The sequence below is a fragment of the Hippocampus comes genome, unplaced genomic scaffold, assembly GCF_001891065.2.
Source record: "Hippocampus comes isolate QL1 unplaced genomic scaffold, H_comes_QL1_v1.1 scaffold66, whole genome shotgun sequence".
Lineage (NCBI taxonomy): Eukaryota > Metazoa > Chordata > Actinopteri > Syngnathiformes > Syngnathidae > Hippocampus > Hippocampus comes.
This window is the reverse complement of record NW_017805003.1, coordinates 300,964-323,734: the sequence shown is the minus strand read 5'-3', so window position 1 is coordinate 323,734 and position 22,771 is coordinate 300,964. Positions and strand designations below refer to the sequence as shown.

The following is a 22,771-nucleotide window of genomic DNA, read 5'->3' as shown; positions in this document are numbered from 1 at the left end:
TGCTGGAGCGGCTGGCAAGAGTGACTCTTGTGATAAAAGCAGCTTTGACTGCTAGTGCGGTAAGTATCACTCGGGAGAAGTTTGCTGGTTGGGCAGAAGCTATGATGAACACTGCCAGTGTATCTGACAAAGGCGGTAGGCAGGAGGACATTTTGGGTGGGGCTGTCAAGCAAGCGAAAATACTGAGCATCACTCTCTCCCTACGTTCTACTCAAGGATAAATTCTGAGCTGTTGCTAGTGGTCGTCCTGTCCTTGCTGAGAACGTTGCTTACGTTCTTGGCATGAAGTCAAACTCATCAAAACAGGAGCGAGAGCCTTACGACCGTGCAATCCAGCCTGTTTGTGACGTTCGCTGATAGACATCGAGGCAATTCCGAGGTCTTTCTTTGCAGCCTAGTAACAGGAAGATGGCAACCGTGCTGATTGTAAAAGATTGTTATCCATTACAGCCCTCTTTTGTCCGACCTCATTCTGCTGTCAAACATTGCGGTGATGGTAGTAGATGCTGGTGTCATGACACTGTTTTCAAATAATTCAACTGAGCTTTCTATCGAAATCATGCACCAGGCCACCTTTTACCATGAATTTGTTTTCTCGTTTTAGCATCATCTGATTTTTATCTGAGCATGTTCCAAACATATCTTCAGTCAGGAGACATCTGACAGTTCCAAACTAAATCAGAGCAGACTGGGCCTGTTCTGATTCGAAGTTTTAGACACAAGCTTCCCAAAAAGTAAGAGTAGAGTACGTATATGTTTTAACATGAGTGTTTAATGAGCCAAAGCACAAGGGCCGTGTCAATCGATTATCCTCGGAATGTTGTTGAAGTGATGATTTGTATGTTCTAACTAGCAATATAGTATTAAATGAGCTAAGGAGTACCAAAAAAGTAGTACATGCCCGTCGGATTCCCGCATGGACTTTTTCTCACCCCCGCTCCACTTTGCAGTCATTATATGAAACTTTATTTGTGTCCTATTTTCATTTAAAGCCACCCCAAACGTTGGACTTCTGTGTTCCTGTTCCTGTGTTACTCCATGGCAACCTTACCCCATTGACTGAGTGGGTGCATCTGCAACAAATATCTGTGCGATAAACATGGGGAGGTGGACAAACATGGTTTTGGGCGACACAAATAGTTTCTTTTTATTATTCATACTGTGGTTATCAACATAGATCGGCCGGTAGCTGTTATGGTGTGACGTGGCGTTGGCGATATTGACAGAGGGTGGTGGATAAGAAAGCAGTGGGCGTAGGGGGATGATCTTAATCATCCGTCCATTTTCTGTTTTCTATCCCGATCGTCCTCATTAGGGGGAATAACCCCATAGAGGCATTATTGCACAGTGTCCTTTTATATGATCTATGAGAATGTATTAAAAGCAACCCAGACTCTTAAATAAAGTGGAAATTGTTTGTGGAAATTCGATTTTAAGTTCAGTTACTCACAACCAGACAAATCATTGGGCAAACATGTCAATAGAGTCAGGGATCCTTTTAACCAGCCTTCCGATGACCGGAGAAATCAATCCAGCAAAGGCTTTTCTCCACATCCACGATGCACATCTTTTGTTTATATTCTATTCAGTCCAAACACTCATCAGGTTCGAAATATTGGCCTCTTTACTCTTCTTTTTTTTTCATAGGCGATTAGAGGTCACCCATCATTAGCAAAAATGGCCAGACATCACACTATACACTGTTCACAGCTCCTACTGTGAGGATTTCTCCGAGATTTTGTGAAGTAGCACTGATGACTGCAATAGTCCCATATGCATGCCAATTGTTTTGTTTTAGCGTGGCAACAGCATTTTTGTTGTTGTTGTGAGTCCCATCTGCGGTGCCATATTCGAACATGCCAATGCAATAGTGACGTAATCTAAATAGCTTGTCTATTTACCTACTGCAATAGAGTGTAGGCTGAAACAGTGTGACTGTGGCCAAATGCTGCACAATTAAAATGCCTGCAGTTATCTGGCAGGCTATGATTAAAAAAAATAATACGGTCTTAGTTGGGAAATCACCCTTGGAAAAAAAAGGGGAGGGGGATTATTCCAGTATTGAAACCACCATGTACTTGAAATGACATGCAAAACATTGCAGTCATTTGCGTAAGAAAATCCATGTGTGAACAACTAACAGCAATAACTAGGCACCTACGGTATACTGCTCGACAGGATTCGGTCCTAAAGGTCTAATAGGCCTGTGAATTACCTTCAGGACACAATCAAGCTTGTTTTAAAGCAAATAATGCACATTTTTGATTGAGGTCGTAAAAATCAGTTTACAGCACAACCTCTGAGGGGCATCATATGCAGTACACAAGGCTTGTATTGTTTTGCGGCACCATGGGAGCAGATGCTGACTCAGGCGGGACATATAGCGAGATCCCAATCTAATTTTGATGTAAAGATTCATTGCACACAGTCAGACCGCCCACGCACGCAGGAGGTTGAATTGTTTTCTTGATGAAAACATTCAGCCAAGAGCACCTGTGCCCCCTCGCTGTGGTCGTGGCGCCCTGCGTACACGAGATTTTCAGATCCGTTTGAAAATCTCAAAACACTTAATTACACTTTCACAAAAGTCGCTTGCTAACTTCCAGCTGTAAATCAAGTTCAATTGACGTAAACGGGGCCACCATCTTTGTGGAATTTTCTGAAAACCAAAGAGTGAGCACTTCAACTGACGCAAAAATCCTCCATAATCAACACTTTCAGGAAAGACAATTCGATGATGAAATCGCCTATTTGCTGCCCACACTGCTCTTTACACTCTTTCACATTGTTTGAAATTGCACAGTAATTTCGAAGTGTTGATGTGGAAATTTGGCTTGTACGACGAGCCATTTAAGTGATTATTTTTTTTACCGAGACCTGTCAGAGAAGGTGTTTCCGAAGTAATCGGAGAACGGAAAGTGTTATGGAGAAACGTTGACAAATAACAAAGTCGTCCCCGTAGGAATCCGCAATTCCACGAAATTTGCTGCGGATTTCAAAGCCGATGCCGAACATCATGTTCTGCTATTGCTATTGATTCTTGTTTTAAGCTTCCGGTAGCCCCCGGGTGCTGACAATTAAGGGGCCTGATTGTACTGTAACGATAAAGGGTAGCGTGTCAATCACCGGAAAAACAAGGCTTGTAATCACTGAAGGCAATTCCATATCTCCATCGGTAGTACCAAGCTCCAATTACCAAGGTGACAACCATTGCCCTGCAGAGCGGTCTTTATCAAATACTACGACGTGTAAGTTGTAGACCACATTGGCTGATGACTGTGCGACGACTCCTGCTTGAGGAGTGCAATGCCATCCCTCAGTAGCGTGTTAACAGCATGAGGAGTAGGTACGAGCCGGTTGTGCCCGTGTCGAATTTTTTTTCGACGCTCTGCTGAGGCTGCTGATAATTTGTTAAAAGTCGCAATTGTCAAAAGTTGCCAATGCAACTGTGGCTCGTCTGGTTTCTTTGTTTGCTACCGATAAAACCTCAATCGTCCAATCTGCCAAAGACTCAAACGCAACGTGCAAATAAGCGGTTTGGCATGCGAAGTGAATATCTGGCACATTTTACAACTCATATCAAAAATGAGGGCGGAGGTTATTTAAAAGTTGTTTTGGCAAGAAGCATTCTTCCAGACAAATAATACACCCGATATGATTTCATTTGTTTGTTTTTTTTTGTTTTGATGTCTGTAATACATTTTGTAAGTAAGTCGCTGTTCTAACCATCTACAGACCAGAACAGAGTAGTCATCAGCAAGAAATCCGTGAAACCGTGTTGATGCCTCTCAACACCACTTAGTGCAAGTGGAATTCACGAGCAAGAAATATCCTCCCTCCTCTTTGTCCTGCAGGAGCTGTCCAGTATGACGATGGTCAGAGAGCAACAGGCAGTCCCCCCTGCAATGTGCTCTGAGGGGGATTTCAAACTGGGGAAGCTGAGCGCCGCACTAACAAGGTTAGTCACAAGATTCTGCCATCAAGGAGAAACTCGAACCAAGCAGCAATAATACATCTGACTTCGTGCCGTACAAACATCAAGAGCCATTTTCCCTCTCAACGTGGACTTAAATATGAGCGCCGAATTAAGAAGTGGGGTTGGCACGGCTAACTGAAGTATCACAAGGAGCAGTTTAAAAGCTGCAAGAATGCAACGTGAATGAAAAGTGATTTCATTTCCCTCAGGGGAAAAAAAAAATTAAGTGTCCGTAATATCTCTACATATAGTCTTTGTTTTGCTTGCAAAGAGACACTTTAATTGTTGGTTGCCTTCATAAAAAACATATCCTCGCCCATTTGGCTGTTTCGCTTTATGAAACTTAATGCATATACTGTATATATAGCGATATATTTACAAAGTACACACCTATTATGCAGACCGGTTGTGATCTCCCGAACAAGCAAAAATAGCAGAGATACAATAATATCTTCAAACATTTCTCCTTGGCCGTTGATGCTGTTTTGTCACATCAGACGACTGCACCTTACTGAAATCACGATGCGTCGATGCGAAAGTTCGAAACACCGACTTTAGGTGGCATTCCATTCAATTTTTACTTGTCAGGGGTCTGTAAAATGTCCCCGTTTTCTGAAAGCAGCAACCCCCATGTATCGATTGAAAGTTTTATTTTGATCGCTCCACTCGCAGGTAAGATATATCCAGTGAATTGTGTGATTCAGGCAATTTATATTCCATCCGCAACCTTTCAAGTGTGAGGGTTTTTTTTTCTTTTCTGCAGGACCTGAGGATGTTATGCCTCTGCAGTAGAGCTTCCCAGATATGCAGCTTTAGGCTTTAGCTTGAACTTGTGACCCGAAAGGTCTTAGGAAGACTCTGCTGTTTATGATTTGTGAAAATAAGGGCATGGCTGTATTATATTTTCGATAACCTCTTCTTATCAGAAAAGTATTGCAAAAGCGAGAACAAAATTCTTTGTTTTTGCTCGACACCGACAATGAGTTTTGGGTCAAAATATGAATATGAGAGACGTTTGCAGTGCACTGTACGAATGAAGTCATTAGGTTCACCGTTCCAATACGTTTGAACGGGGGTTTATGTGTGGTGTTTTTCCTCGAGTCCCTCCTCCTGCTGCTTTGCACTTCAAACCAAGCGCCAGCGATTGTGATAAACAAAAGGACATCTGTGGGGACATCTGAGTCGACCCCAACATCCTGACAGAACTTTTGTTCCGCGTGAATCGATTTAATCGAGTATTATTTGTATCATTACTTTGTTTTCGTCTTCCAACGCCAGTAAAATACACTTGAATCAATCCCATCACAAATTCAAATGGGGCCAGTGAGCAGCTTACAGTGACGACTCCAACAGCAGCTCATCAATCAATAGCCATTGATTTTCTCTGCTCATTATGCCCTTGTTGAAGATGTTTCGTCGAGTTTTGGTAAGTACTTTTATTCCCTAAATTGCTGAGATGCGCGTTCACATGAGATTAGTCTTGGCAGGAGTCCTCTGCCGCTGCCAAAATACTGTGAAACCCCGGAAGTTGCAGTTGCTGACAATTGACCAAAGAATTGATATGATATTATCCGATTCATGGACTGTGAGATAAAAGACCTCTCTTCATAAGCACAAATGTGTTTTGTTTTATATATATATTGGAGTCCACGCTTGTTATTTGTATAAAACACCACTTGGCTCGCTCGTTGTTTTGCTTTGTACCATTTCTCGTCATCTCTCGCCTGTCGGAGCCGCGATGCTAACACCCGCTCAGAGCCTCTCGGTCACGACTGACATGATCACGGTGGAGTTTTCAATACACTTGGAGGGCTCTTGTGATTCCTTCCTGTCAGCTAGCATCAGCCTTTTCATCATCAGACATTAGCTATGCATTAGGCCAACGCTTCTACTTGAGCCGGGTGGCTTTCATCTCAGAAAGTAGCCTCTTGTAGAATGCGGGTGTCTTGACAATGTTTTTCGCTTACCGAGCCTTTTCTGAAACATGCTGTAAACATTTCATTTAGTTTGGGATAGTTGCCTCTCCCTCTGAGCAAAGAGGATGCTTTTCCTCAAGTCCCTTGGAGACGTTTATCTTCTAATCATTGGAGATGCTCTGCGGTTTTTACTGCGTCGGTCCTTACGTGCCTCAAGGAATAATAGAGCAGAGTTAATCCTGTCAACAAATCCAGTGTTATTCCTTACATGTTGGATTTGAGTACATCTCCAGAGCCCAACGTCATGCAAACCCATCTTCCATTGCAAATTTCTTCAGCTACACGAAGTCACCGAAACAAAGCACGTCCATCAGGAAGTCTCACGGAAAATATCACCTGCCTTCTAAACAAATCTGCTCCCTTTGACACATTTGCTACATGCCGGACAATAAATCAGCTCCCTAGCATATATTTCCGGTGAGAAGACAACGGAGGGACTCCGTACGTCTCAACAGCTGAAGAAACGGACTGCGAAAAGTCATTTACTTGCGGTCACACTCATGAGCGCAAGCAGTCATCGCTTTTTGAGTCCTGAAGTGTGCAAACTTGAGAGGGACGCTGCGGGGTAGAACATGTGAGTGTGCACTACATCAAATTAGATCGGTGGTAAAACAGGACGATGTGACGGTGGGGGCGGAGGCCTAGGGGAGTTTAAAATGTGGCGACTCTGGCAGGAATGAAAGATGCTTTTCGAGGGGGGGATGACGTCTTATGGTCTTGATTTAGTAAGACAGCCATTAAATAAAACCATCGCCCGGGCGCTCGCAAATGTGTGTGAATACGCACAAAGAATACGCATGAATAGACTTCCTAATGTGAAATGTCTGCACTTCACATCGGACCTACTTTCTACAGCGTGAACAAACATTTGCGCCACTTCAATCCGGCACCCAACTCCTTTGTTAGCGTCATCTTTTCTGGGAGACCACCAATATTTATAAGTCAATATCAACAACACAGACTACCTTAGAAAAAAAGGAACATTGGTTCTGTCATTTTTCACAAATGTGCAAAATGGTGCGGCAGTCATGGATCTTTAGAATCGCGATCATTTTTTGTCAATTATGTTCATGAAATGGGGAAAGCATTTTGGGGAAAACAAACATGACTTTCAGCGTTCTTGTCATTAATATTGTTATGACGTCATGAAGAAAGAACATAAAGTTCTCAATGACCTCCATTGTTGACTCTACCGTATTTCTCTGTTGGATTCATTGGACCTCTGATATGATGTGAAACCAATTACGTAGATGGCACAGCTATCAAAACAACTCATGCACAGAACAAGTTAAAAGTTCGGAAACACCCTTTAAAATCACGTTTTTTTCCCATTATTTAAAAAAATCCTTGACACAATTAAGAAATATCGATGGAATTATTTTGTAAACACAAAATTTGGATCAAAACAGAATATATTTAATAATTTTGATTCTTCAAAGTAGCAGCCCTTTTTTTTTCACCTTACACCGAAAAAGATGCGAGCAAGACCTCTGGCTCAAATCGCATCTTTAAGCCTTCCTGTGTGGATTTGTTCTCCCAGGTCTGTCTTTGTTCATGTTTGCTGCTTTCCCATCAGAAATCAAATATAATTTCCAGCCACTTCCCTTGACCAAGCCCTCAATCTGATTCCAGGGTGCTACACAGTGGCAGCCCACTGATCCGCAAGGATGCGATAAATGCAGAGCATGTCATCAAACGTTGTTAATTAAAGTACCTTTGCCTTTTTAACCTTACACATCAAATACATACAGCTTTCACAAACATATTACTAGGTGCATGTTGTCTTCAGCGGTGTTGATCGGAAAGATGGGTTTAAGACGGTGTGGAGCAAAGGGAGGGGGGGGGGTGTATACTGGAGCTTTGGTTCCAAGGTTAAGTTAGCGTCTGCTCAACAGCCTTGTCACTGGTTGCGGCAGGTTGTGTCTGACAGCTTTCCAAACAAACAGGGACAGTGCCGCATGTGCATTTCCAGTATTTGCGCCAACCTCTAATTTGCGTCACGCGTCGTCACGCTGTTTTTAATTGCTCATTAAGTACGTGTCACCATCAGCGCTGCCTTCTTTAGTGCCGCATTGGTTTGTCAGTGGGCTCGAGCTGGACACCACTGCAAAATACGGTCATTCCAATCCAGTGCCGTTCAAAGCCCATCCTACCAATAAAAAAAAAAAAAACGTTCCCCACACACGCAGACAGACAACACAGCCGCATGCATGGAGGAGACCTGTTAAACCATACACCGCAGTCGCGCCACAAGCCGCAGTTGTTGCATGCGAACGAAACGTGCACGTTAACTGAGCGCCTTCCACCACATGTGCGGCACCTTCAACGCATCGCAGCAAAGCACAATCAGAAGGAATGAAAAGGAAAAAGCAGCTCTCACCACTTGTATAAAAAAAAGAAAAAAAGAAAAAAAAAGATCGTCTTCCTGCTGTTTCTGCTTCTTTCCCCCCCTCCGGTCTTTGGAGTTAATGAGGTTCTGACGCGTGGTCCGGCTGATGTCTCTCTGCTGCCTTTTGGGATTCCTTTATTTTGTTTTTATTTTTTATTTTTTTGCTTGTTGTCAGTGATAGAATAACAGAGAAATTGGCGTCCTCGCTCAAAAAAAAAAGCTCAGCCCTTCTCAAACTATCCTTCCCGCCCCCTCCATGTAGCCATCTCAGATTGGTGCTCTTCAGGAGGGGCAAACCCTGAAGCCGCGGGGGGCTGCGTTAGCGGCGCTGATCTGTCACGCGCTCCACCGGCCACGTGGACGCGCATCGCATGCTTGCGGGAGAGCTTGCCTCGTTGCCTTGTAATGTGCTCGACAACTGGAAGGGACCCCCCCACCCCAACCAACAAAACGTTACAAGTATCGAGCATATGCAGCATACGCCCCCCGATCACCCCACCCCCCGTTTTTTTTTTGTTTTTTTTGCTCCTTCTTGCGGCTTGATGAAAACACTGCAGAGGATGGACCCACTTGTTCCGCTCGGTTCAGAGGCAGGCGTCCAAGGTCCAGTTACCGATGACGAGAGATGCCGAGCTGAGAGTGATTTAGCAACCTCACTTGAGTTCGGTGCAAAGGGGAGGGGAGGAAATGGGAGAAGATTACTCCCTCTTGTGTGACCTTGGGGGATGTTTTGGTTTAATCAGAGAGACGAGCTGTCTCGAAGAAGAAGGATGAGATTCGTCTTCTTTCCAGATTGGGCTCAAGGGTGCAAGGTGTCATCCCTCTGTTCTTGTCGTAAACATAGGAGACTGTGCCAACTCTCACTCGTGTGTGAAAACCCATACGAACCACTGACCCGATATGTGCTTTATGCTGCATATAAAGGTGAGGTTATATGAGATCACAAATCAAGACATGCAAGCAGCATTGTACAATTTGTTCAAAGTGTTTTACAGCAGCAATACAGAAAGAAAAAAAAAAGGAGACAGGCAGCAGGAACTCATTGTGAAGAACTGAGGCTTTCGTATTGGCTTCCATATACCAAAATTTCAACTAGTTAGCTGTGACTATTGTGAAAGCTAGTGTCCGCCAAACGTAGCATCTAAATTTTCCCTCAAAGGGTTATGAAATAATACAATTCCAAAATAAATATAAGATGTCAACAGACATTTGTTTGCATCAATCAAAAGTGTTCGTAGTGTATATAGTAAAACAAAAGTAACAAGTGTATGTCGTTGGCTGCTGGCTTTATAATGCCCCAACTGCCCTCCAAACTCAAACCTCAAACAAGCCCAGACCACGCCTCTTCCCCTGAGTCTGTTTTCAAGACGAGCACAAACTTTCAAGACTTTGAACTTCTCTTTTATGAACCAATGGACACTCGTTATTTGAAACTGCAACGTCTGGTCTCCTGTTTCCCTGTCTAAGCTCCTTCATGGTTACAAATTCGTATTTTCTTCCTTCATCAAATATAGTTAGTGAAATATTTGTTTATTTCATTGTGATTAGTTATCAAAACAGACATTGTATACAACTGATAAACAAAAGATGTTCTATTTCCTTTCTTACTGGGTTACCACTTACATCACAGTCCGTACTTTTTATTTATTTATTTATTTATTTTTAACGAAGCAACTCGGTACTTTTCCTTTACCAAGTATCTGTACTTCTGTTTAACTACAGAGTGCGAGCAGCCTACTTTTGCCACTTTTGCTAACTCTTAATTAAGTTTCCAAGGAGCTTCCCTTTCCTCCCTTTGTGGGCCTTAGATTGGGGGTTCCATTTTAGTACGGTGTTTCACTGAAACCTTTTGAGACTCTGAAAGTAATTAATGGTTGTAATAAATTAGCTATGAGCTATGGTGAACAAATAGAATCAATCGACTGTGCCGAATGGTTATGCCAGGGAGAGTTTAAGTAGGCTTTGAGTGTTTATTTGAAGGGGTTACCACTTACATCACAGTCCGTACTTTTTATTTATTTATTTATTTATTTTTAACGAAGCAACTCGGTACTTTTCCTTTACCAAGTATCTGTACTTCTGTTTAACTACAGAGTGCGAGCAGCCTACTTTTGCCACTTTTGCTAACTCTTAATTAAGTTTCCAAGGAGCTTCCCTTTCCTCCCTTTGTGGGCCTTAGATTGGGGGTTCCATTTTAGTACGGTGTTTCACTGAAACCTTTTGAGACTCTGAAAGTAATTAATGGTTGTAATAAATTAGCTATGAGCTATGGTGAACAAATAGAATCAATCGACTGTGCCGAATGGTTATGCCAGGGAGAGTTTAAGTAGGCTTTGAGTGTTTATTTGAAGGTAAAATTCCCTAAACCAAAAAAAAAAAAAAAAAAAGCCCCGTGGCTGCCAACATCAATGCCGCCTGCTCTGCAAACACAAAATATGATTAATCGCTTTCCTTTTCTGTTTTCAAATGCAACCCTCTCCAAGCACCTGTGCATGGCTGAAAGCAAGAACATCTTACATCTATTTCATGTGGCAGCAATGGTAAAATGAATCAAGCATAATGTTCCCTTTCCATGCTTTTCAACAGTTAGCAAGCGCCCTACAGTTAGCTTCCTTTCATTAATTCCTTTAAGCCGACGTAATCGTGTCCTCGAGCTAACAATTATACTGTAAGCTCTGGAAAAACTGACACCGAGATACGTGCGAGTGTCGGCTGCTATTGCTAATTAGTCCCTGCTTGTGGACAAGAAGCGCAAGAGTGAAATGTTGATCAAAATTTAGCTTGCCTAAGTTAAAGCGTATGTGTACACAGGGATCTCTATTTGTTGAGTCGAAACGAAAGTGCGGAGAAGCCAGACGCAACCTCCACATCACGGCTAATGGAGCTGATGTTTTATTTCATGAATGGAAGTAAAAATAGAGTGTGTGAAAAGAATGTAATAAAAAAACATTAACATTTGAATCGCACCCAGTTGAGCAAATACCTCCAAAAAGATTCCCTTATAAGCAACAGTTGGAAGAGAATAGCAGAGAGAATTTATTTATTTTTTTGTCCAAACACACTTTGGCAAGCGGCAGCTATCGATACAACGAATGGCCGCAAATGTGACGGCAGAAATGAATAAAACAGGAGGGGATCTCGCTGCAGTCCAATAGTCAATTTTCTCGTGATGTAACATAAAGAATTGTCTTCACATTGTTTTAAGAAAAAAACATATTATTCAAGATAACTCACAACAAAAATTATAATGCCTGATCCTTGGAGCGTAATATCATGTGAAGTGATTGTACCAATTTAGATTGTGGATTCAGTGTAACCTAGGAATGAGTGAGCAAACACCAAAGAGGCATGATTTATTGAATTCTGAGGCTGGCTGTAAATGATGGAACATGGAGATTTCCTGAGACACGAGAATACCATTGAAATCCATGAGAAAAATAAAGCGCAATTTAAATGTCGTATATGATCATTTAAAAATGAAAAGGGGACAACGTGGGTTGTGGGGGCACCTCCCGACTGGAGGCAGATTCATCCCTGTCTGAGTTTAATGAGGGTGGTCTTGTCAGTGAAACTTCATGTATCTATCCCCTGCCCCACCATAATTGGGAATTTGCCCCCCCCCCCCCGCCACCAGAGCTGAATGCCAGCCATTGGGATGATCTTAAAACATGCAAAATGACATGCACTCAAAAACACACACTGCCTGTGAATGAATCAAATGAATTAAAGTCACGTTGAGACGAGCCCATCCCGCCAAAAGTTAGACGTAGTCTGACGAGGTGTAAGTTCAGACCGACGTCCAGCCAACAGGTTGTCAGGCACACAGGCCAGACATCAAATGGGGCACCCTAGATCAAAAGACCCACGGTGGCGCAGAGTGGCCAGTCAATTTCCCAAATAGGCCCAACGAGAGTAGTGCCAGCACCAAAATCGTAATACGCCAGCATTTCCCTTTATACCAGCTACAAACATAGAGCCCACTGTGTCAGTACAGAGCCAACATATTGGATAGGATGTTTCTCTAACACACAGGTGTCGAACCCAAGGCCCGGGGGCCAGGCCTGGCCCGCCACATCATTTTATGTGGCCCACGAAAGCAGCTCAAACATGTCAACTTCCATGATTCTTTCAAAAATGTCGACCAAAATTTTAAATTCTCGCATGTAATAAAGAAGAGATATATTCAAAGCATTTTCTTGTTACCAAACCCCTCATGATAGCAACTTAAACAATAGTTGAATCAACAGTTATTCTTGACTTCTTTATATGGTTTCAGTCATAACGACCCTCCAAGTGAATCGCCAACTAAAATGTGGCCCATGCCAAAAATGAGTTTGACACCTCTGCTCTAACAGTTCAATATGAAGAGCGGATGTGTACTGTATTGCTAAAAATAAGACACGTGCCCATCAAGCGGCACCTGGCAGTAAACACAGTCAGTTTTTGGTGACACGGTAGTTAAATCCACGTTTTCACGATGAGCACTTATTGGGGGGGGGGGCGATCTTTTTTTACATTTGTAATGTAGCAGCTTTTCCCCCGTATGCTCATAAACATGTATTGGAGAATATTCTGTTGCCTATGTGTTGCTGGTTCCTGACATTTCTAAGTCTGAGCGGTTTCACACATGATAAAGATTGAAATGATGTGAATGCTTTGGCCTTCATGTCACCGGGTCTCAAATGGCAATCGAACAGCTAATTAACTTGCTGATAAGATGCCTCCAACACCAAATAAGGGAATGGCCCTTGATGCCAGGGACATGTCAAGGTGCAGTTGTTCCGCTGATGCATTTTCCCTTTTAATTTGCCACCTGTATGTGCAGATGGCCAAGATGTTGTCAGATGAGATCAATCACTGCGTAACTTGCCACTGCAAAGCAACCCGCCCCTCCCCAACATGCTATCATTATGCTAAGTTGCTGCTCAGTTGCTTTGTATGAACTCTTCGTTGTACCGATAATGTCATGTTCATTCTGGGATGAATGTGTGAAACACGCTGTAGTGCTACGACTAATTCGAACCACGGCAATGAGCGTGACGTTTCGTTGTATCTACTGTATAATTGTTTGCTTCGATTTACTGTATTTCTAAGAACGGTCCATTAAAATGTGTCTATACGTGGAACATTTCATGGCGCAAAAAAGGTTGGGGACCGCTGACCATATTGTAGGTCTATTAGATCATTCAGTGAGGTGGATGAGTCATAAAAAAACCCAAAACAACAACAATTAATTAATCTGCAACTGTTTTAGGTATCGGTACATAAACTTTGTGAAGCCTGATGCTAATTGCTTTTGAAAGAGCTTGATGGTTTTTAACATGTCCTTGCACAATTCATTATTCTGCCTGGTGTCTTTCTTGCGAAAATAGTTTTACTTTGTGCTGAGTAGATTCCCAAATGTTCCAGACATGATGACCTGTAAATCCCGAGAGAGTAAACGCCACATACAAAAAAACCCATCACAGTTAAGCGGAACATAAAGTTTCGAGGTGATAATGATGCGTAACATGACCATGCGGACCAGACGATTTTATGGTACACGAATGAGGAACCTGAAGTCGTCTCAAGCCGAAATAATTGTGTATGTATTCTGCTAACAGACCCACGCTCAGATGGTCACGGCCATTGGCTTATTACAAGGACTCCATCTTTGCTCTCACCCATTTTCGATCTCATCACCTTGTTAATAGGATAGCTCATTCATCCTATTAGTGTTTCCCCGCTTTAAACGGTCTTCCCTAAAATGTCTGAAATGATGGCCAACAACGTATTTTAGCTAAAAGTCTCCCCGCTCGTTCCCCGATAAAAGTGAACAAGTCCTCCTGAATTCTAAATACATTCAGGTCGTCATTAAAACGGGATATGGATAACATCTGTGGTCAAAAGAAATGCCTTCTCGTTTTCAGGACCCAAACGTTCCATTCTGGCATTCAGTCCCATCGTTTTTCACCAAGTGGGAGTGGAAACACTGAACATTACATATTTGACAAGACCTTTCCACCTGCTCTGGTTAGGGTATCATCCATCCGTGCGTGAACGTGAACCTTCATTTTTGACACTTTGACAACTGGCGGGTCGGCCAAACATTTCATCATGGACAAGCGTGAATCACCTGCTGGCTGTTGAGTGGCCTCGCAGAGTTTTTAGGCCACCTTCAAAACTTGCATGGCAGCAAAAAAAAAAAAATGAATATGAACAAACGTATCAGTGTTACATTCTCGGGTAATTTGTTTTTGAGTGGAATCAATGCAACGGTGACATTCTGTTTTGGACGGTGTCTTTCAACTTTTAACACCGGCCAATTTGCATTGTACTTCTTTCTCACATCCACAACTACAGTATTTAAACTCCCTTACACGCTTTTTTTTTTTTGGATGGTGTGATGAAGAGACTTGAAGCTAGCAGCGAGCATATAAACAACACACGCTTTTCTTGCTGTGAGGCAACTGTGAATGCAGCTCTCACACGTTTCATTTCGATTATTCTTTATCATAACATTTGATTTTTCATGAAACGAAGCCCCCCAAATATCACATAGTATCTTTTTCTTAGATGTTCATCCTCAGAGGGATCCTGCAGTTTTTCGATACATGTAGCATCAATGGCGTTGAGGACCCCGTCTGCCTGCCCGTCGGCTAGCTCAGTGTGGAGTCTTCAAAGAGGTAGCTCCTGCAGTTTTTCGATACATGTAGCATCAATGGCGCTGAGGAACCCCGTCTGCCTGCCCGCCGGCTAGCTCAGTGTGGAGTCTTCAAAGAGGTAGTGGTTGTGTTGTGGATTTTAAGATGGAACTGTATTCAGAATTTATAGGGGGGGGGGTGGACTACCTCGAAAAATAAATCCTCATGAGATCTTTTTTTTATTTTCCCCCTACAGCACTCACATAGATCATGAAAGAGACGGTTCTACATATTTAAACACAATAGAGCAACAACCACAAAAGCCTTGTTATGGCAGCAAAATTAATTTATAACATGAAGAAAGTCTCAAATCATAAATCAATCAATTCCATGTTAAATTTGGGCGAGAATAAGTGTTCTGCAACTGACCGGTGATAGCTGGGATAGGCCCCAGCTCTCTGGAAACCTGGACAGGATATGCGATATAGAAAATGGATAGCTGGCCGGATAGATGCAAACACAAGAAGTTGAAATGCATTCCATTCGTAGAGTAATGGTTAACTTACTGTAGTGTCTGGAGTGTTTTTTTTTCCGCCCCAGCTACGAGTGAATCGTGATTACAACTTTTCATGTAAACGTGGCCGACGAAGCATCTTTTCAGCACTCGCTTGAGTTGTTTGAATTTGAAAATTGGTGAGGTGAAGAATGTAAACTGTATGAAGAAAAATCCTCGAAGTCCCCATTGCTATACAGTATTCTTGAGGAACCTCTCCCGAGATGCCATTGGCAGTAGCAAAGTAAACAGTTTGCCGCAGTACATTGAAGTAGTAATTCAAAGTAAGCCAACAGTGATGAATAATAGATGAACGTTGAGAGACAACCATTCATCATTATGACATTTAGGTGGAAAGGAAATAAGAATTATTGAGTAGGCACAACTTAGGTCAGCCTCGGTGCACCCACAGGGAAATGCGAGCGCAAAGAAAGCCACTCTCTTGCCAAAGAAAACAAACACCCGCTTTTTTTTTTTTTTTTTTAACAGCAAGGCCCCACATTCAGCTTTGTTTACTCTGGAGGGCTTTCGGTGCCAAGGGAAGGTGTCGAACGCTTTAGATTAGCCATATGGATGCAAAATGCATAAAGAGAGGAAACACTGAGCTTTAAGCCCGAGCCCAGCCGTTAGCAGCTTGAAAAATGTGACCAGGGCTTGCGTAAACAGCCAAAAGGTAGTATCTCTCCAAACAGATAAAGAAAAGAAAAGAGCAAATGTCTGGCGGTGGTAGAAGAGGAAAAAAAAAACTTTCTTTGTATCTGGGATGCAGTCTGAACATTCATCTCAAGGGGGAAAGCTGCTGGTGGTAATTTATGATATAGGGGCAGGTTGCGTTTCCTCAAATGCATTTGACCTATTTACGGAAGGTATAAGCTGTTATAATCACAATCACGGCGTCCATTAAGATGAACGCAAATCAGTCGTGCACATTTAAGCGCTACGAATCATTTCCGCGTATCTCGTTTTTGCACTATCAATTGAATATGAAATTAACAGGCATGATGGAAGAAAGAAAGGTGACAAGAGCGCTCCTGATTTTTTATGATCAGCAGAGGATGTACAGTCTGATTCTAAAAAGCTTCAGAGCAATTATCTTGTCAGCTTTTGGGTTGAATGCATGATCAATGGACCAATGTGACCTAAAGTCCTTCGCCGTGAGCTGAAAGTGTCCCCGCTGTCAGAGCAAATAATCAGAATTGAGGAGTATGTGTGACTTAAAGTCCATTTTCAAATGTCACAAGTCAAAGTACATCATTGCAGCCCCGGCACAAATAAAAAGGTTTTGTCTTCTTCTTAAATTCCTGCCAGCGCATCAACATAAGCAAAGAATTGTTGGACAAAATATTTAGGACACGTGTTTATGTGCAGTTGAGGTAATAGCAAGGCTTGCAAGGAAAGGCTCAAAATAAGTTGCGTCACTGAATTCGCTTCTCTGAATTTTAAAATCTTATAGCTTCACAGCAAATACTGCACAACATTGCAAAGGGCTCAGAATGTAAACAATATATCTTTATTTATATCCACGATAAGGCTTGAAAGCACCTTTTTTTTTGTAATTGTTTTTTTGTAATTGTAATCGATATGTTTACTCTGTATTAGATCTTCATATTTTTACATCTATAAGTGTTCACACTATGTTATACATCGTAGTTGACGGCCATTTTATTGGAAATGGTTACAACGAATTACCGTTATAACGTACAGATTCGTGATGTCCCTCGAGGTTGGGCTGCAAACTAAATCGTAAAATTATCTCATGTCCCCCAGTAATATTGCTGTAAACATTTGACATTTACGTTCAGCAGATCTTTAGGACTAATTTCACAGGTGTTCAATATGCGCTGAAAGAAATGTTTTAAATTGAATCCATTTTATTTCGTGAAGTGGTTGCATGAAATAAAATCATCCGGATCTAGAAACTTTTTTAAGGAGATGCATCTTCTACTTCAAAAAAAAATATATATATGGCCTTGTCTGGAAGCTCAATTTTGTTTGGTGAAATTAAAATTGATCATTGTGTGTGTGTGTGTGGGGGGGGAGGGTCGTTTTGCAGCCCGGAGATTATGACCACATATTGCACGAAACAAAGCACATTGGAAATACTTGAAGGGAACATCGTCATGTGTTCAGAGCTGATACTGTTCACATGGCCTGGCATTTAATAGAAATAGACTGTCCTGCATATTCTGCAAATGAGTATTTCCATAATGAGGTGACTATACCATCACCCTGCAGGACACTATTTTAAATAACATTTTGGATTGGACAAAATAATTGCCTTTTGGCTCTGGGCCCAGAATGTGGAGAGCAAGCAGCTTTGGTCTAAATTGGATCTGCTTGCATGGAGCTGTGATGTCAAGGTGAGAAAGGCAGACATGATGCTGGAAGACATTCAATACTAATGATCAGGATTCTTTGGAAATGATTGCAAGAGAAGGAGGTGACTCACATTCTTTCGCCTAAAGGCGTCAAAACAGGGAAGTATTCTCATGGCGTTAGTGATTCAGTTGAAATTGGTCTCATATTTTTATATAAGTGATTTTTATAAGCGAGTGTTTTTTTTTTTCACAAATCTACACTCTTGGTCAATCCACACAATTATTGACCAGTCTAAAAGTGATGATTTTGGAGGTTCCACCCGATGCCAGCAATAGACATAAATAACAGTGCTTGACGAGATATTTTCCTAATCTAATTTTGTTAAGTTTGCAAAATTATCAGCAAGCAAATGATTTGCCTTCCGTTCGCAGATTCACTCAATCATTCGCTACTTTAAATTTGTGCCATGATTTTATGATGACGTCATTCCTTGGTCTGAGTGCACTTTGCACAGCTTGCCAAAATGGAAGATGAGTAAATGGGTCCGAGTCAGCTGTGTGATGTCCATATGCAGTTCGACAAAGAATGATTTACTTCCTGCAGGCAAGATCAGCCTCCACTTCTGTCAAACTGGACATAAGTTAAATCTTTAGCCTGACACGGCCACTTGCAAGTGCCCATAATCGATTATGACTATGATTTACGCTCAACATAAATGCCGTCTTGTTACTTAGGCAGAGGTTTACAAGATGAGGTGAATTACAAAGTACAAAAGCATGAGCCTTGATAGCTCAGATGGTGCACTAGGTGTAAAAATGTGAACACTGTGTGATCCTGTTGTGCGTAATTTTTCTTAAGAAAATCACGTTTGAAGAATAATTTGGGTTGTTTTTTTGGGGTGGCTGTGACGGATCAATTGTATTTCCATTCATTTCAATGGAGAAAGATGATTTGAGGTCCGAATATTTGGAAATCGATCGGATTAAACTTTTATCTCAAGGCACCATTGTTTTAAATTTGTACTGGAAAAAGTGTTATGATTTTAACTTATACTTCTCAATGGATAATCATTGACCACAGCAAAGAGGAAAAATTTGATCACAGACTGAAATTTCCTCAATACAACTCATGCATTGCGCGCATTGGGTGAGCCCAAGCAATCAGATTTCGGATTCACTGAACAAGGCCTGCCATCTCTGGTGCGTACGATGTGTTTATTTTATTTTTATTTTTTCATCACGTCAGATTAATATTGATTGTGAACTGTTCTAACGATGTTGTAGCGTAGAAGCTTGGAGTTGATTGGAGGAAAACAAAGAGTTATTGATGTACCTCACCATGTACATTTTGTACATTATCTTATAAAATTGCACCCTGTGGTGCTATTAAGTGGTGGATTAATTTACATTTGAAATACACGACCTTCAACGTATTATTAAAGGATACTCGCTGAGAAAGTGTCCAGTTGGGATGCATTTAAGGTTAATCTAAAAATATTGGGAAGAATCTCATCACATCTTATGTTTGTATCTAAAACAGCAGGGTTTTTTTTTTTTTTTTTTACCCCTGAGCTGTGCTTTCATGGCCGTTAAATGAGCTAACCCACCAGGACACCATACCAATCTCTTTTCGTTTTAATGATCATGTGAAAAAGGCGCCTCTGTCTTTCTCTTCCCATTACATTATCCCTTTCTGAGCAGTTTGTATCCTTGCTTTCATCTCCTTTTGTTCAGATCAGTTTAACTCCCAATCAACTTCTGCAATTACACAGCCAGCCAGTGCACTCTTAGCAAAGTTAAAAAAAAAAAAAAAAAAAAATGGAGTTCTTATCTTGACCACATTAAGCCTCACTTAACAATTTTTTTTTTAGAGTGGTATATTGAAAGCCTTGTAATCCTTTATACTCCAGCCTGCAGCCTCATATATGCTGTCTTGGGGCCTCGGGTACTGCAAAGTCCAAAATGGAAGCTAAAATGAGCTGAAGGTTTTGTTTTTTTTTTTTCAAATGCAGGCACCAATAAATCCTGACTGCTGCACCTTGAGCCGTCACCTTATCGTAGTGGAGGGGTTCGCGTGCACTGATGAGTGTATTGGAGCTAAATTGTGAGGGCCCCTGATCGGGTCCCCCGGGGCACAAAGTTTAAAGTGAGGGGACCTAGTAAAGCGCATCTCAAGACTTATTTTATAGACTCTTATGATGCTAACTAATGGTGGACCAAGTTTTTCCCTGCCCGGATGCAAATCAGCATCTGTCTGATCCCAGACTGCAGAGGCTGGCTTTAAGGACGTGAATCATTACCTCTCTGGCAGGGAAAGAGTCTGAGCTGGTATGTGGAGGTTGCATGTGGTCGGTTCAGAGTGCCCTTGGCTATGGCTAAAACCTGTGGTACAGGAGAGGGAAAATAACAGCAAATGTAAATCACATTCTGTTTTAGCTGATTAGAGTGCCATACGCCATTGAACGAGAGAAAATATAGAGGTCACAAGTAATACGTCTTCCTACCATGAATGGACTTGAAGCAAGGACGACAGGTTTATGTGCAGACTTTAAATGACATGCGTCCTTCGTAAAGAAAGCAAGTCCGGAGTGCCTTTGAAGTGACTTAGCATCAGAACTAAATTGACAAACTGGCGGTGGTCGATGAAAGTGACCAAATGGAAAAGAACAGGCTTCCATCGCTTGAATACGTGTGACGGATCCTGCAAGAGTATGCTGTGTGTAGCTTGTAATTCAAACAAAAATAAATAAATGAATTGATAATTGACGTGGATAAAAATCCTTGGGCAATTAGACTGTTGAGTCATGCTATGAGGTGTTTCTTTTCAGTGTATGATCGATGTGCTGTGTGGATGGACAATTGGACATATTCTGTGAATGGCAAAACACAGTTACAATATTTAGTGAAGCTCTTCCATTTATTCTGATTTATTTAGTCCGATGCAGTACTTTGCTACGCATGAAAAAAAAAAGATCTTACATTGCCAACGGTGTTTTTAAATGCGATATGCTTGAAAATGTGGCCTGAGTGTGGTCAAATATGAATCCTGCAAAAATGATGCCGTGGATAAAAATCCTTGGGCAATTAGACTGTTGAGACATGCTATGAGGTGTTTCTTTTCAGTGTGTGATCGATGTGCTGTGTGAATGGACATATTCTGTGAATGGCAAGAAACAGTTACAGTATTTCGTGAAGCTCTTCCATTTATTCTGATTTATTTAGTCCGATGCAGTACTTTGCTATGCATGAAAAAATAAAAAAATCTTACATTGCCAACGGTGTTTTTAAATGCGATATCCTTGAAAATGTGGCCTGAGTGTGGTCAAGCATGAATCCTGCAAAAATGAAGATAACCATAAAACACAAATCACAAATTGGAATCCTTTCTGCTTTATCTCAATAGGCCACACAAACTATCTTTTGTATGATAAGTACATGCTACGGATATTTTTTCTTGAATAGAAACACTTTTGTCAGTTTGCATTCTTTCATGACACACGATATCATGGAAAACAATTCAGGTTATTTAATGTGCTGCTGTTGCTTACTAACCGCGAGACACAAAGGCCAATTCTGTCACTGTTGTAAAGGGGTATTCATTTACGTGTTTATTATGCAGATTTTTCTTTCGTGTAGAACGGTATTGTACCATAGCGAGGTGTTTCGAGTGATTTGGTTTAGTATTTGCATTTTGGTCTTTGGGTTGACTGCCTGATTAACAAAATTGAGGAGCAAAATATTCATCGCCAGTCTTTTGTTCTCATTGTGTCTTGCTATCGTCTTTATTTGGTGCGAGATACTGTAAAGAAAGATTCAGACAAGGAAGAAAGTACAAATGACACGTGACAAGAAACATTTCTATTTCTGGTCTCTTTGTTAGTCTAGACCAAGTATTGCTAATTTTATCGTACTGAAAATACACATAAAAGGGGCACATTGCAATAAGAGAGATGATCAAGAACGAGGACGAACCTTGACGTGTAAAAAAACGTTGTTGTTAATGTTAAAGAGTTATACCCAAACTCAGTTTTGGGTAAACAGATCCGTTCTGTGTTTTTTGTGTCTTGAATTCATTCCTCAAAATTGAGAATTGAGTATTGGTTTTGGAGAGGCCGAGTTTCATAAAGGCACATGCAGGTGCACACAATGCTCGAGTGGGTGAGCGGAGGCTTTCTTTTTAAATGAAAGGATATGAGTTGCGCTTCCAAGGATGAATGCAACTCAATTTCCTTTTTTTTTTTTTTTTTTAAGGAAAAAAAAAAAACACCCTGCACAGAATTTCAAAGGGAACAGAATTGCTCTGTTTCCTGCAAGGGAAACAACACAATACATTACAGATTGACCAAGACGTGTTGAAGAAATGTATATTGCTTTCATATGGCTGTTGTCCTTTGAGCATCATCGGGGAGGAAGGACACATGACTCCATCCAGAGGCTAAGACTGGTACTACAAGAAGGTGCACGATGGGGGTTGGTGCGGGGGCGCCCCCCCATCATCTACAAGCAGACTTACTGAATCTCAGTGGTGGTCACCAGATGGTGCTGCAAAGGCAGGTTTGATCAATGCATGCCTGCTCCAGTCAGTTGAATAAAAGAGTGAGGCAGGAGGAAGGGCGCTCACATCAACATATTCATTATAACTCCGCTGTCTGGAATCTAGACACGTAGCTGATGCTGGCTGTAAATCTACCTCAAGAGTAGGTTGGCAGTTATGTTGGAGAGAAGAGTGATGCATTGTAGAAATGACCTATGGAGAGAAAATTAGCTTTCATTTATGGAGTTGTTGCTGTTATTTGAGGCCATTCTTACTCGTCTCATCAACTTTTTTCATTTTGATATGCTTGTGGAGGCTCTCAGTCGTACAGGAAAGTTCCATCGTAGAAAGGGTTCTGTCAGTCGTCATCTGTACCTGTGGGTAAAAAACAAAAAAACAAAA

General features: G+C 41.6%; 1 protein-coding gene and 1 long non-coding RNA gene across 3 annotated transcripts in view; one reads left to right on the top strand and one right to left on the bottom strand.

Annotated features, from left to right (window-relative positions):
- The window catches only part of LOC109508685 (uncharacterized), a 37,628-nt gene extending 28,812 nt beyond the window's left edge, over positions 1-8,816 (bottom strand). Inside the window, exon 1 of the long non-coding RNA XR_002166736.1 lies at positions 8,333-8,816. This is a non-coding gene — a long non-coding RNA (uncharacterized LOC109508685). The remainder of the gene's footprint in view (positions 1-8,332) is intronic.
- gabrb4 (gamma-aminobutyric acid type A receptor subunit beta4) overlaps positions 1-22,771 on the top strand; it is a 148,392-nt gene that overhangs the window by 60,809 nt on the left and 64,812 nt on the right. For both annotated transcript variants that reach the window (XM_019858658.1, XM_019858647.1), the window contains exon 3: positions 3,855-3,958. In XM_019858658.1, coding sequence (XP_019714217.1) covers positions 3,867-3,958 — 92 coding nt within the window. In that variant the 5' untranslated portion in view covers positions 3,855-3,866. The remainder of the gene's footprint in view (positions 1-3,854; positions 3,959-22,771) is intronic.